The 16301-nt window shown below is 37.5% G+C and overlaps 1 protein-coding gene across 2 annotated transcripts in view; it reads left to right on the forward strand.

Moving 5' to 3' along the window:
* LOC139120703 (deoxynucleoside triphosphate triphosphohydrolase SAMHD1-like) overlaps nucleotides 1-16301 on the forward strand; it is a 30878-nt gene that overhangs the window by 610 nt on the left and 13967 nt on the right. Inside the window, exons 2-6 of one of the 2 annotated variants that reach the window (XM_070685236.1) lie at nucleotides 1942-2015; nucleotides 3101-3181; nucleotides 11157-11317; nucleotides 12378-12490; nucleotides 15235-15314. In XM_070685236.1, coding sequence (XP_070541337.1) covers nucleotides 3152-3181; nucleotides 11157-11317; nucleotides 12378-12490; nucleotides 15235-15314 — 384 coding nt within the window. In that variant the 5' untranslated portion in view covers nucleotides 1942-2015; nucleotides 3101-3151. The remainder of the gene's footprint in view (nucleotides 1-1941; nucleotides 2016-3100; nucleotides 3182-11156; nucleotides 11318-12377; nucleotides 12491-15234; nucleotides 15315-16301) is intronic. The other variant, XM_070685237.1, reaches the window with a different exon arrangement.

Here is a 16301-nt window from a genome sequence, read left to right on the forward strand (position 1 = left end):
CACAGGTGTTATGTGGACCGGGTAGTTTGTAAAAGTGTAGTTCATGCTACGTTCCGACGATCTGATACGTAGTCTTACCACAAGGTAAGGCTACGTGTCAGTACCGGTACATCGGAATGTAGGGTAAACCCTATTTTTTACATCCATGGGTAAACTTAACTCACAGCATAGCTGCAAAATTGTAGCTCTACGGTGAGGCGGTCGGTGAGTTTGGTTTTTGCGACCTCGCTCACCAGTAGAGCTACAATGCCGAAGGCCCTGAAGCATACAAAATAAGCACACTGCACATGGCACGGCATTTTGATGTAAAATCCCATATATTTACTGCATTTGGTCATACTGATTTATCACTACTGAAGATTAAACACTATACTACACTAACCTTGTCGTGTATTGGGTTTGGTATTTGTTCAAATACGTCGATCGCGTTCCAAAAACATTTCTTCAAGCCGCCATTACCAACTTCCGGTAATGGCGGCTCCCAGAAACACGCTCAATGTTTATGGAACGCGATCGACGTGTTTGCGCTAATACCGAACCCCATAAACGACAAGGTTAGTTTAGTATAGTGTTTAGTCTTCAGTAGTGATAAATCGGTACGACCAAATGCAGTAAATATGTGGGATTTTACATGAAAATGCCGCATCATATGTGGCGCGCTTATTTTGTATGCTACAGGGCCTTCGGCATTGTAGCTCTACTGGTGAGCGATGTCGCAAAAACCAAACTCACCGACCGCCTCACCGTAGAGCTACAATTTTGCAGCTACTCATAGCACAAACTACACTTTCACAAACTATCCGGTCCACATAATGCCTGTGCTGGCTACATATCAGACATGTACATACTGTACATGCAGCATTTCACGATCGCCAAATTTTAGTGTCAAACGATGTCATTGTGAGACTGATTTTACCCAGATGTCAGCCTGACAGAGTATTAAAGCGGGCTCGGGCATCAAACCAAATGGTTGTTGGTATGTATGCCGCTGATTCTATGGGTGCAGCCAATGGAGCTATTCATCGAAAAAGTTATTCCGGGAGCAATATTTTTGAGGGCAGGGGAATTTTAATTTTGCTATGGCAGGGGACATTTTAGCTGGCAGGGAGCAGCTATAGATTTTGGTGTTTTTATTTTGTTGGGCAGCATGCATATATCAGTTATTGACCTAGGGACTGGGATGGGGGGAAATAGACAGGTTTTTTCATCACAAGGCAGGGGAGCTACATGTCTGCAGGGGAATGATAAAATTTTAAGGGGAAATGATTTCTAGGGCAGGGGAAATTGACAAGATTGACAATGGGGAGGGGAAACAGGCAAAAATATGTAGGAGTGGGAAAAATGAAGTTTGAGTGCGGGAGGGTAAGTCGAAAAATGTTCAGTTGGAGAACAATTTATTAACAGCTTATCAATTACCCTCTGGACTTAAAATAAGTAAGTTCACATTACTTAATTGCCATGCAATACATATCTTATCATAATAAGGACCCCTTTAAAAGTGCATTATTCATTGGATGCATCTGATTCTATAATAAATGCAAAATAACAGCAAATCTGACGTAAATAAGAAAACCTTAAATTATTACTTTGACGCTTGAATCAGTTAAATTATTTGTACGTACAAAATAGAATGTAAATACAAGCAAACAAAGATCATATACTCAGTTGTGACCACACGCCAGAGAATGTCGTATATGTCCAGTACTACAGCACCTCCATGCGTATACCAAGAAATACACTTCATTGTAAAATTTGTCAGGATACTTTGGATTCTATAAATGACTTCGGTGAGTTTTTGTTGGTCAACACTTGAACTGAAAAATGCAGATTTAATTCAGTGGTCAATAGCATAATTGCTGGGTATAAAAAGGCATATAAACAAAGTTAATAAGTGTTATTTAAGCACTCTCTAGATGAACATATTTTTACTTCCCTATTTAGGCCATTGTTGAAAAATTCATCGAAGATTTTGTAAACATATCCCGCCGTGCAACAGGAAAGCATGTAATGCAAAGGTGAGGGCTGAACTAGGGCAATGTCCACTTATACTTGAGATTAAACCCAGTATTTTAGTAAAGAATGACTAGATCTATAACAATCTAGCTACAAAGCTTTCATTGAACAAATATTAAAAAGTGCTACAATGCAGTGCTTCCTGGTTTAACTGCTGAAATGCAAATAAATAATGTAATGGCATGAACTTTCTCCTTGCGAACATTACACTCCTGAAGCCAGCACTACTGAAGCAAAAGAAAGACATGTAAACAAAGTTAACCAATAATTATCAAATCTTTTGGAGAAATATGTAAAGAAGTGATGATTAAACTGTAAATAATGTATGCCACAATGAACTGCTCCCCACTTAGGACCTGATACTGAACACATTTAGAAGGTGATTCAATAACTCATGAAACTTCATGTTTGTAATGACCTACATATGTAGCAACAGAAAGGAAGACACACTTTTCAAAACCCCACTTACTGAAAGGACTACTGCAATCAATGAAACACATATATAAGATGAATTACACCTTCTGTTAGCCTGTCCAATATGTGAAGTCCAAAGTAATAACTTTATCACTTTTACAACAAAATCAATCTTCCAAAGGACACACGCCAAAACCAACTTGTATTTCTTATAGCGAAATATGGCGTGCATTTAATGAACAACTAGCAGACTATATTTTCAAACATCATAAACTATGAAACATCTAGCTATTTATCATTTATTATTTTGTCATGGTGTATGAGAAAATGTAACCTGTTTCAAAACCATGCATTGCTACAAAATGTAATGTAAACCTTTATTTACAAGCATGCAATAAATATTGCTAGTTTTACTAATACTGTTTAGAGGTAAGTTTAAGTATCGGTTATTACAATAATCCAGTTAACGGTGACAACATTAGCTGAGGTAAACTGTTCTATCTGCCTTTTCAGTAGAGTCCCAGGCATGGACCGTGTCCCAGCATTTGAGTGTCAGACACTGATCTCAGTAAAAGGATAGAGAGTCATACAAAGAATTAGATTCTGATACAGGACCCTGTCTTTTTTCCTGAAATACAAATTTAACAGGACATCTACTTTTCTATACTTTCAGATTCAAGTTAAAGTTCTAGAGGAGTTCCAGTTTCAATAGGTTTTATAAAAGATGTCACTCAAACAACCAGGAAAGCCAAAGGTAAACTGTTTATGTATGCATATGATTTTGTTTGAAAGATTTATTAAGTGCATCTTTGACCTCTTTGAGGATGCCAAGCATAGAATTGGCAAAGTGGAAATAATGACCTGTTTGAAGTCTATCTGTCATATCAAAAGGACAGCATCACGTGTGCAGTATATGCTTCTTCTACATATCTTGTTCGGCAAGGTCCAAGGGGCAAACTACATCTACATGATATTGAAAAGCATTAGGAGTACAAAGTCGAATTTTCACCCCAGTAGGAGTTTGAGATAATAATCTCATAAATAGTTTTAACACAAATGAAATTGCTCCATTCTGTTTGTTTGTAAAACTAGCTAAACTCATTTATCATTTCATTGTCTTAGCCATTTCTGGCGTTAAATTCCCATATAATCTAAAAGATTACCTTGACTTCTGTTATGTGTAATATTGTGTGTTTTAAACTGTAGAATCCGCCATGTTGAAAATATGGTCGACTGATTGCCTCAGACTTTTATGGTGCACTTAGGTGGCAAAATCGTATTAAAAACACTGAGAATCAACAGTTTTTCCAATGATTCACTACAGAATGTGATATCAATACACGTAGGGCCCTTTTGGTCTTATTGATAATCGAACCACTAAATTTTATACCAAAAATTTTCATTATTTTTCTCTAACAGTAAGACTTATATTTGAGGATGAGATTACGACAAAAAAAATCAATATGTCACCAGATTAATTTGGCAGCTACAAGGATTTGAAATACATGTACACCCACTTTATTCCGTTCGAATGACAGAAATTATGTATCTCCCGTAAGCGTTGCACAACCTGATATATTTACTTTCAGTTCCTCTCTTGAAATGTTGCACTTGTTTTATTTACATGTGAGCCACATTGAATAATAAATGAGAGTTTTAGTTATTTTTCCGCTGAAAATGTGCATAAGAATTTAAATTATCACTTCTCAGGCCTTCCAAAACAACAGTTGAAGCTGTTGCAAACTTAAATGTAATGACCACGCCTTATCCATATTTTGTAGAATTATTTAGATTTCCAATACAACAATTTTGTTTATTTTCACATTAATTATTGTTCAGATATTGCACATTATATGCATCAAATAAAAATATGGGGTCACCAGCCTATTTACAATGCTACATCACGTAACATCACCCCCTCCCCATATGTGAAATGGGAAAAATCACAATTTGATGAAAAATATGTCCTTTTCAAAGTATTTTGGGTTTTTTCGTTATTTTGTTTAAATACTTTGTAAATATATCAACATTCAAACATTTAAAACTTACAACTCGAAGATAATATAATGATCATTCAATCACCACTAACAACGTCAGCTTTCATGCTAAAAGCTCGGACAATAAGTTGTATGAAGATAGGTTTCCATCAAAACCATGGAGTACATGGTAATTTTTACAGTGAGCACAGTCCCGTATAGCAGATGCGCGCGTCATAGAGTGTGCGTTCTATTGTTTGCAGCGATGATGACTTAGTAAGTGACTCGATCACCCTTAGGAGGGGCTGGGTTTTTTTTCATTTTGGAGAGATTGCATCACACTTCACAATATATTTGTTCCATTCTCTGCTGTGATGATCTGAAGCCAGCTTATGACAATTAATCATGAAACAATCTAATGCCACTGTGTTACGTGCAGAGATAACGAACAAAAGGGTGAACTCAGCAGTTAACGTTTAAACAAAATTTATTACGAAAAAAAACTAATTGCTAAGTCAGGGATAGAGTACAAGCTTTAAAAGTGTACAGACTACTTATCTCAGCTGGGACGGCAAAGCTCCAGTCTCAGAGTTGTAACAGTCAGTTGATGAATGAACAGTCCTTGCAGGCTTGCAGCTGCACAAAGTCCACAGTATAAATCCAGCGTTGACAGTGAAGGTCTTGAAAAGTCTTGAGAATGACTACTGCTGGAGTTTATAGTAACACACAAGAGACACGATCCCAAAAGTCTGACTGGAAGCTGAGCGCGTCCCTTTTATAAAGGCATATAAGAACAATCTAGAACTTTTATGACATGCTAATTACAGTTCTAAAATTATCTCCCTTACACAACTAATCAACTTTCCAGAACATTCCAAACATGACTAATTGAATTCAAGGTTGTGAGGTCATCAAGGGCAGTGACCTTGAGAATGTTCTAGACTGATTGAACTCAGGTCATGATGAGTGTGGGGGAAATGACCTACATAACACACCCCCTCTTCAAAAAAAGAAAATTTTTCAAAGAAAAATCTTTCTTTTACAAATGTAATCTTGAAAAGGATTTAAGTACTCAAATTTTGTTTTACTCTAAGTAAAATTTCTTGAAAGTGAACAACAATAAAATTTCTTGAAAGTGAACAACAATAATTTCTAAATACGAGAGAGACAGTCTGCAATTAAATTGTCTCTGCCTTTGATATGTCTAATGTCAAGATTAAACTCCTGTAACATTAAACTCCATCTAGCAATCTCTGATTTTTGCCTTTAAATTTCTGCAGAAAAACAAGAGGGTTGTGATCAATATAAACCACTATTGGCTGATTTGAAGAAGTAACATAAACTTCAAAATGCTGTAAAGCTAATATCAAAGATAAACACTCTTTTTCAATTGTAGAGTAGTTTCTCTGGGATTTGTTAAATTTGCGTGAAAAATAGCAAACAGGATGATCTACACCATGACTATCCTCTTGCAATAAACAGCACCAGCAGCCGTATCACTAGCATCTACAGCTAATTTGAATGGCAAGTGAAATCTGGTGCAGACAACACTGGGGCACTTTGCAGTATGGCTTTAAGTGTATCAAATGCCTGTTGGCATTGCTCTGACCAAACAAACTTTACTTTCTTTTTAAGTAAGTTAGTCAAAGGCTCAGTAATTGTGGAGAAATTTGGACAGAATTTTCTGTAGTAACCAGCCATACCGAGAAAGCGCATCAGTTGTCGTTTGCAGTTTGGTATGGGAAAACTTGAAATGGCACTGATTTTGGCATCAACAGGTTTTACCTCACCCTGTCCTACAGTATGTCCGAGGTAAGTTACCCTTGCCCAACCAAACTCAGATTTGGCAAGGTTGACAGTCAACATTGCTTTGCTCAGTCTCTCAAAGAACTTCCGCATGAGCTTGATGTGTTCCTCCCAGGTGTCACTATACAGGACGACGTCGTCAACGTAGGCTGCACACCCGTCTAGCCCGGATATGACGTCGTTGATCATCCGTTGGAACGTTGCCGGAGAGTTCTTCATTCCGAATGGCATCACCTTGTACTGGAACAATCCGTCTGGTGTAACAAAGGCGGATATTTCACGAGCACGATCCGTCAGAGGGACTTGCCAAAATCCCTTCAGTAGGTCAAATTTTGTCACATACTTGGCTTTTCCCACTCGGTCGATGCAGTCATCAATCCTCGGGATTGGGAAAGTGTCTGTCTTTGTTAAAGTGTTGACCTTCCTAAAGTCCGTGCACATACGATAACTGTGATCTGATTTGGGAACAAGTATGCACGGCGAACTCAGTTACTTTTACTGGGTTCAATAAAGTCATTGTCCAGCAGGTATTTGACTTCTTCCTGGAGATATTTCGCTTTTGTTGGATTCAGTCTGTATGGATGTTGTTTTACAGGCTTACTGTCCCCAACATCAACGTCGTGATAGATGACGTTTGTCCTCGTTGGAACATCTTGAAATAGGTGTTTATATTCGTGGAGCAGTTCTTTCACCTGTTGTTGTTGTTCTGGCTGGAGGTGTGCCAACTTTGTAGACTCCAGCTTCTCCAGGATTTCTGAGTTCTGAAGCTTGACCGAGCCCAGCTTTGAGTTTAGAGTATTTTCACTCAAGTCAGTTTCAGTATCACTATCTTCATAATGGTTGAACTGACTGCACTGACAGGCTGAGTTATAGTAGGATTATCCCTATCCAAATATGGCTTAAGCATATTTATGTGACATAGCTGTTTTTGTTTTCGCCTGTCAGGTGTTGTTATGATGTAATTTAAATCACTCAATTTCTTATCGATTAGATATGGCCCAAAGTAACGAGCATGGAGTGGTTTGCCAGGAATTGGAAGTAGAACAAGAACTTTTGACCTGGTTCAAACTTCCGTTTTGAGGTGCTTTTATCATATTGGTTTTCATTGACTGCTGAGATGACTCAAGATTTTCTCTGGCTAATTCACATGCTTTAGAGAGTTTTGTACGAAAATCTGACACATATTGCAAAATATTCAGACAATCATCATCGTCTGATAGGAATTTCTCTTTAACGAGCTTAAGTGGGCCACGGACTGTATGTCCAAATACAAGCTCAAATGGGCTAAAACCAAGAGACTCTTGAATTGACTCTCTAACAGCAAAGAGCAGAAAATGAATTCCTTCATCCCACTGCTTCTCTGTGTCAAAACAGTAGGTCCTAATCATGTTTTTCAAAGTTTGATGAAATCGCTCAAGAGCACCCTGACTTTCTGGATGATAGGCGGATGACCTATACTGTTTAATGCCTAGCTGATCCATTACTTGTTGAAAATACCAGACATAAAGTTGGAGCCTTGATCGGACTGGACACATTTAGGGAGGCCGAATAAAGTGAAAAATTTGACTAAAGCTCTCACTATAGTCTTTGTCTTTATATTTCTCAGTGGTATGGCTTCTGGGAACCGAGTTGATGTACACATAATTGTCAGCATGTACTCATTTCCTGATCTTGTTTTTGGTAGGGGCCCAACACAGTCTATTAGTATCCTACTAAATGGTTCTTGAAATGCAGGAATTGGCTGTAAAGGGGCCTTGGAATGGTCTGATTGGCTTTCCTACCATTTGACATGTGTGACAAGTTTTACAGAAATGTGCTACATCCTGCCTGAGATTAGGCCAATAAAAGTGACTGAGAATTTTGTGATAAGTTTTCCTTACTCCCAAATGACCAGCCCAGGGGGTTTCATGGGCTAGGCGCAATATTTCAGCACGATAGGGCTTTGGAACAACAATTTGATGTTTTATAGCCCAATCGTCATCAACCAAGACATCTGGAGGTCTCCATTTACGCATGAGAATACCAGATTTTGTATAATAGGAAACAGAGCTATCTGAAGTTTTACCTTCATCATCTACCCTGTCAAACAAAGACAAAATATCTGGGTCTTTGTGTTGTTCTGCAATGAGATTTGATCTAGAAAATGTCTGACTTTGGTCAGCAGAAGTTTTACTGGAAGTTTCAAATCCACGAGGGATAACGGAATGATCCGTGTCAAACACCTGACTGAGAAAGGTGTCATTTAAGTCAACATCTGTGACATTATTTTTGAGAGTATTTTGATTCTCGGAAGTTTTCTTTGACATGGCTCGAGTAATGGCACATGAAGGAAATAAATCGGGTATCTCTTGTTCAATTGGCTCTGGATCCTGATCTAAACTAGGATTATCAGTCACAAGTGGATTAGTAATGACCTTGTCCCAGCAAGGTCGTTTCCAAGAAGAAGGTGAATCCCTTCAAAAGGCAAAAAGGCCTAATACCTAAAGCCACAGGTCCAGAAACAAAGTCCGAAGACAAATAGACATTATGGAGAGGAACAGGAATGTAGTCATTACAATCTACCCCCTTAATAAGAACTTTAGAACCTGAAAATGACTTTTCAGAAACGGCAGGGTATCTGCCAACAAAAGAGACTGGGAAGCCCCGGTATCTCTTAAAATTTTGACAGGGGTAGCGGAAGAGAAATCACTAGAAAGTGATATAAAACCATTATGAATAAATGGCTCGAAATACCCATAATGCTATCTTGAGAAGAATTGACCTTGACCTCATTAATTGGGGATGAGAGGGGTTTAACCTCAGAAAATGTGTTGCACACATTATTAGACTCTAATTGAGTTGATGAAGAAATAAAGCCGGTGGGCTTAGATCCACTTTGACCACTTTGACCTTCACGTTTTCTTTCAATTTGAAACACTCTGACATTAAATGGCCGTCTTTCTTACAATAATTACAAGAAAGTGTACCAAACTGTTTGTCAGAAGGAGATTGAGACTTGGGATCTGATGATGTGGGAGTGTTACTTGAACTCTGTGAACTGTTGTCATTTGATTTTCTACTCTCCTTTGAAAAATTCTTGGATGAAAAGGAGGAGTTAAATTTACCTGCATTGTTTCTGTAGGAAAAGGACTGGGATGGTTTGCTGAGAAATGAAGATTTGTGGGTCAATGAATAATCATCGGCCAAACGTGCAGCAACCTCTAATGTATCTGCCTTTTGTTCATTGATAAACGTCTTGATGTCACTCCGAATGCACCTCTTAAATTCTTCAATCAAAACAAGCTGTCGTAATTTGTCATAATTCTGACTGACCTTTTCAGAAGAACACCAACGATCAAACAGTTGTTCTTTTGTTCGAGCAAATTCAACATAAGTTTGATCTTTCGCCTTCTCACAATCCCTAAATTTCTGACGGTAAGCTTCAGGCACCAACTCATAGCCCTTGAGAATTAATTCCTTCACAGAATCATAATTTGAAGCCTGCTCTACTGACAACTGAATGTAAATTTCTCTGGCTTTACCCACCAAAGCACTCTGCAAAAGCATAGACCAGGACTCCTTAGGCCAATTCAGACTCTGAGCAATTTTCTCAAAATGGGAAAATATTTATCAACATCCTTTTCTTGGAAAGGGGGAACTAACCTGAAATGCTTAGTGATGTCAAAACTGTCTGAAGGGAAGAATTTTCCTGACTTTCTAAGCTCTAAACGTCTCATTTCTAACTGTAGTCGATGTTCTTCCAATTCTCTCTCCTTTTTCTCTGTCTTTCTTCCATTTGTAATTCTTTGTCTTTCATTTGTAATTCTTTGTCTTTCATTTGTAATTTTTCCTGCCTTTCCCTTTCTTCCATTTGCAATTTTTCCTTTTCTAATTCCAATTTCTTAAGCTCCAAATCTGCCTGTATTTCTAATTCTAATTTTTGAGTTCGAAGGAAGACTCAGGCTCATAATCTTTTAAGGCAGACTCCTCAAAATGGCCAGAATTAACTAAATGTTTTGCAATCTTGAACTGAATTTCTCGCTTGCGCATAGATCTTTTGACATCTACTTTAAGGAAATTTGCCAGTGCTATGAGGTTGTCTTTTCTGAGGGAATTAAATGTGTCCTGATCAAGGTCATCCATAAATTCGTCTGGCTTGAATTCCGCCATGATTGAATTTCGCTGAGTTCACAGTATACAGTAGTTTTGAAAAGGCTGTCAAAATGTTGTCAACGGCTCAAAATATTCGTATCCCGGACAAGCCCCCAATTTGTTACGTGCAGAGATAACGAACAAAAGGGTGAACTCAGCAGTTAACGTTTAAACAAAATTTATTACGAAAATAAAACTAATTGCTAAGTCAGGGATAGAGTACAAGCTTTAAAAGTGTACAGACTACTTATCTCAGCTGGGACGGCAAAGCTCCAGTCTCAGAGTTGTAACAGTCAGTTGAATGAATGAACAGTCCTTGCAGGCTTGCAGCTGCACAAAGTCCACAGTATAAATCCAGCGTTGACAGTGAAGGTCTTGAAAAGTCTTGAGAATGACTACTGCTGGAGTTTATAGTAACACACAAGAGACACGATCCCAAAAGTCTGACTGGAAGCTGAGCGCGTCCCTTTTATAAAGGCATATAAGAACAATCTAGAACTTTTATTGACATGCTAATTACTGTTCTAAAATTATCTCCCTTACACAACTAATCAACTTTCCAGAACATTCCAAACATGACTAATTGAATTCAAGGTTGTGAGGTCATCAAGGGCAGTGACCTTGAGAATGTTCTAGACTAATTGGAACTCAGGTCATGATGAGTGTGGGGGAAATGACCTACATAACACTGTAAATGCAATAGCTGACACAACTCAGTTCATAATCAGGATCATTGTAATCTATGTTATGACAATGATGTGTCTATTGAAATATTGAACCATAATCATTCAATTTGCTGTTTATATCTGAATTTAGGCATTCAATGATCCAATTCATGGGTTAATTCAGCTTGACTGGGTTTATGTCCGGATAATTGATACCACTGAATTTCAACGACTAAGAAATATAAAACAGTTGGGCACCGCCCATCTTGTCTACCCAAGTGCAATACACACTAGATTTGAACACAGCATTGGGTAGGTACATTTTCCAAATCATTTTGCTAACGATAAATCATTTTGCCAATTTTATCATTGGAAATACATGTAATTATATAAATATTACAGATAAAAGTCTAAAAAATTGAATATTTTCAACAACCTGCATTTATTTTATGATGATTTATCAAGAGAATGCCAGAAGGCAGGACATGGATTGTGAATGATAGTATTTAAGAATTATTTACTTTCATGATTGTATTGGTGTAATTTTAACTCCCATTTGTCCACATAAATGTATGACAATGGGGAGTTATACTTGTAGGTTGGACAAAAGTATGTATGTATATGCATTTATGGATGTATGTATCTGTATTTGTATCTACCGTACCGGTATTATGTATCTGTGTTTGTATCTACATGTATGTATGTATGTTTTTGATTGGAAACATTGTATTATAGTTCAGGACAAGGATTTTACTATTTCTATGCCATTTCAGGGCTATAGCTCTCTCAGCTACTGCCTTAGAGAAAATGAGCATCATATTTATTTTTACACAACTAGCACTTTTCAGTTCTGCGATATACTCTTTTCTTTGAAATATTCATAATATGATTTTCAGTAAAATACATGTAATATTATGATAACTGCTCATTGAGATCCTCTTGACAAAATTCATTTTGATTGGTGAGTTTCACAGAATGTGACCATCTTGCACTGACTTATTAACACTCATTTTGATTGGTGATTTTCACAGAAAATTACCATCTTGCACTGACTTATTAACACTCATTTTGATTGATGAGTTTCACAGAAAATGTCCATCTTGCACTGACTTGTTAACACTCATTTTGATTGGTGATTTTCACAGAAAATTACCATCTTGCACTGACTTATTAACACTCATTTTGATTGGTGATTTTCCCAGAAAATGACCATCTTGCACTGACTTGTTAACACTCATTTTGATTGGTGATTTTCACAGAATGTGTCAATTTGCACTGACTTACAGTGTAACACTCATTTTGATCACTGATTTTCATAGAACATGTCATTTTGTGCTGAACTAACACTCATTTTAACTGATGATTTTCACAGAACATGTCATCTTGCCTTGAAATTAGTTCATCATCTACAGAAAGATGAATCACTTAAAATATCCAAGAAGGATCAGTTGTGTGTTGGTTTGGCTGCACTGTTACATGATATAGGTAAGTTCAGTTTCACCACATTTATGTAGATTATTTTCTCAACTGCATGATATTGCATTAGGTACATTTGTGCCCTTAAATAGATCACTGATGATGCGGAATTGCACAATACTGATGTCATCATACATTGTACGTTAAATTGTCAGTCACACTAATTTTTTTCTCAAACATTTATAAGTTGTTTCTATCAAATTTAATGCACCATTGCAGACCAAGGAAAAAAGGATGTAATCTTGAATCGCCTGTCATTTGAGCCCTGCAACATGTACATTGGAGAGAGACTATGAGCATACTTGAACCACCATTAGTGATGACCTTCCACATACTGCAAAATAAATAAACTGAAAATGTTGTCAATTATGTTTGAATGACGAAGTTCAATTAAATGTGACTATTCTTCTACTGTAAGAGACTTGGAAATTTTTCCTTATTATGAACAACCAGAGAACGTGATGTACAATGAGTGGTCTTATGTACTATAACCTTATCATCTCTATTACCTAATGTAAAGCCAAGCCTTTCAATGGCAGACAACAAAGTTGAACCAAAATTTTCGTAAAGGGTTAATATATATACACTGTCATACATTGCATATTTAATACCACCACAGCATAGGTACATGTGTACACGTATGAGTGTAACACGTTTTTTTGATAACAGTATCGGTCAATATCAATGTATTGATATATTGATATTGATATCAATATCAATCTCTTAATCGTACCCATCTAGTTATTTAGGTAAGTGTCCACATGTGCTACTTTTCTCAAGGTACTTCATGCATCAAACCACTCTTATTTAATGACTTACTTTGAAAAAGCAATAAAGGCCTTCTACATGTTTTTCACTGTATTATCAGTCCGGGTCAGCTCCAAAATTGGAGACGCTATACCATAATATTTTCCCCCTCTCATTAGCCAATCAGCGGCCAGCGCGCCATCAGTAAAAATTGTATTTCCTGGCAACCTCCACATGCGTCCTTCGTTACGTACGCCACACTCCCGCGCCGTATTCTGTCATAATGTCGAACAGTTGTGTGGCCACTCTGTCAAAACACAATTTCAAAATCGCGTACCAGTTTTATTCTGGCTAAGACAACCAAACCCATATATCGCTGTGATTCCTAGACTCTGGCTTGAAGTCCTGCGAAATATAAATCGTGTACCTACACAGATCGTTCAGAATACCCCATTTGTATCGGAGATGGCAGCGATACAAATTCTACCGTATTGGGAACAGTTGTGTGGCCACTCTGTCAACACATTTTCAAAATCGCGTACCATTTTAGTCTGCGTTTGACAACTACAAAACAGGTATCGTTTTAAAGCTCTGACATTGCTCTTCTTTCTTGCAAAATGTTATACGCGTACCTACACAAATAACCTTTATAACAGTATTTCTAATAGAGATGACGAACATCCACAAAATGATTCTCGGTACTTGAGCGAAATCGATAAACTGGGGTAGAAATGAATCGTCAATATTTCGAATATTTGTTCACTAATCGGACTCCTTGTTGGACATGACCTTCTGCAGAACACGTGGATTATGTTGACTGTCGAAATTCGTCGAAATTCACAAGACAGGGGCTTAATAAGCGGCCCAAAACTGCCGATCACACTTGGTGGGTAATTTGTGACCCAGCGTGACCTGTACTTTATTAATGATGTAATCTGGTCGATGATTGGCTTAATGCCGGAATACATTATCATAATGAGTCTCCAATTTTGGAGCTGACCCGGACTGATTATAGATGGTAGTCAGCAAGCATGGTTACTAATCTAAAACCTGACATGTATTTGGAAACGCTCTGTACTTAATATATTTAGTTGATAGGAAAATACTTTAACACATGGGCACCAATGGTAAAAGTTGAAGCTGTGTTCTGTATGAAAACAGCAGCTGACACAAAAAATGCCTAAAATTGTTTGTTTTCAGATTATCAATGGTGTAATCCTAGAAGCTCAGGAATTATGTTGCAAAACTCAATGTTGGGTAAAAAATTTATGGTTTCAGAAAACCCGACCTCTACCCTCTTGGAAAATTAATCGTGTATATTCAACCCATTATCTGGCTCTTTCTATGTCGCATGAAGCAAATACAAGCCCATTCCAGGGTAGAATTGAATATATAAATACGGTTGTTTCATGTAAAGAACACATAATCTTCTTTTGAATTGATGTATATTCAGGAGGAGAACAGTTGCAAATAGCTTTCGCTTCCACGTTTTAAGTTTATTCAACCTACCTAGTACCTTTAGGATATGGAAAACAACATTGGCTACATTGCCCAAAATCAGCAAGTTTGAACCCATGCACACACAACCCAACTAAATGTTATGAATATGAGAATTGTTTCCAAATATACTGACAGGTTGCAAAAAAGGTCAACAGTCAACATGTTGATGTAAAACCTGTTGGTGCAGTTGGATATACATTGGAAATAAACTACAATTTCTGCAGAGTTTAAGCATAAATGTACATTCCTGCTTTATTTTTCTGGTTTTCACAAGATAGTCATTACCAGTAAATTGATTTGTAAAGTGGAAACTTTTTGGGTCAAACTCTCCCCAAAACTAAAGAAAGTAAGTTTTTTATCCCGCATCCCCCGTTATTAAGATGTAGATGTAGTATTTCAGACCAATTCTATATCCTTCTTGTACTCATTTTTTTTGCTGTTATGAACATGCATACATTTTATCTCAATGAGATGGTTACTTTACTTTCTATCATCTGAAAATGCAGGTCATGGACCGTTTTCCCACTTGTTTGAAAAAATTGTGAAGACTGGTGTGTTTGGGAAAGACATCGCTCGGACTTGGAAGGTGTGTTTTTATGTAGTTCAACATTGAAAGGTATTGGGAATGAGAAATGTTATGTGTATTATTTTATGGAGGCATCATGGGCCAGTGGCTAGAGCACTGGACTCACGATCAAAGGATGGTGAGTTCGAGCCCCGGCATGGCTGTGGTGTTGTGTCCTTGGGCAAGGCACTTTATTCCTCATTGTTCTCCACCACCAGGAGTGATGGGTACCTGGTAGGACAGAGGTTGTTATGTGTGCGTTTAGCTCTGCTGCGCTTATTGCTGCACATGTGAGCTGTTGTCTGCTCCCCAGGGAGTTGAGTGGTATCATATTAGGTCCAGTGACCAGGGGTTAATAATATTGTAAAGCGCCTTGATCACATCTACTTGGGATATGTGCGCTATATAAGAACCAAATATTATTATTAAATATTATTATTTATTGTTCTTGATTTCTTGCAATTTTGTATACATGTGTAAATGCGATCAAGTTATTATTATTTTGTGCCCAAATAGCTTATTCTTAGCTCTTCACTTGACCCATTGTCATAGGTACTGTACATGAACCTGTGCATATACATGTACCGGTATACCTGGATGTATGCACTTCCCATGTGCTCAGCATTCTAGAAACTAAATTGTTTGATGCCATTTTTATCACAACTGGAAGTTGTGATATAGAGGTGGTTTCAACCGGTGTTTGATGTCGTCCATTTCCGTAAACGACAAAAAGTCAAAAACTGCTGAACAGACTGCGTTGATATTTGGTACCGATACATAGACTGGTTCCAAGGTTCCAATTCCGAAAAATGGAGCCAAACGGAGCGGAGGTTATATAGTTTTGGGAAATTTCTAACCCCCCTTTTTAACTAATTGATTTTAGGGGTCTTTCATATATGTAGTTTTGGAATGTACACCAATCCTGCATTGTGGACTGTTTTATGAGTTGTGGAACAGAAATGAGGTTTTGATGAATGTTAGAAATATGCAGGATGGCTGATTCAAAGT

The sequence above is a fragment of the Ptychodera flava genome, chromosome 20 (genome assembly GCF_041260155.1).
Source record: "Ptychodera flava strain L36383 chromosome 20, AS_Pfla_20210202, whole genome shotgun sequence".
NCBI lineage: Eukaryota > Metazoa > Hemichordata > Enteropneusta > Ptychoderidae > Ptychodera > Ptychodera flava.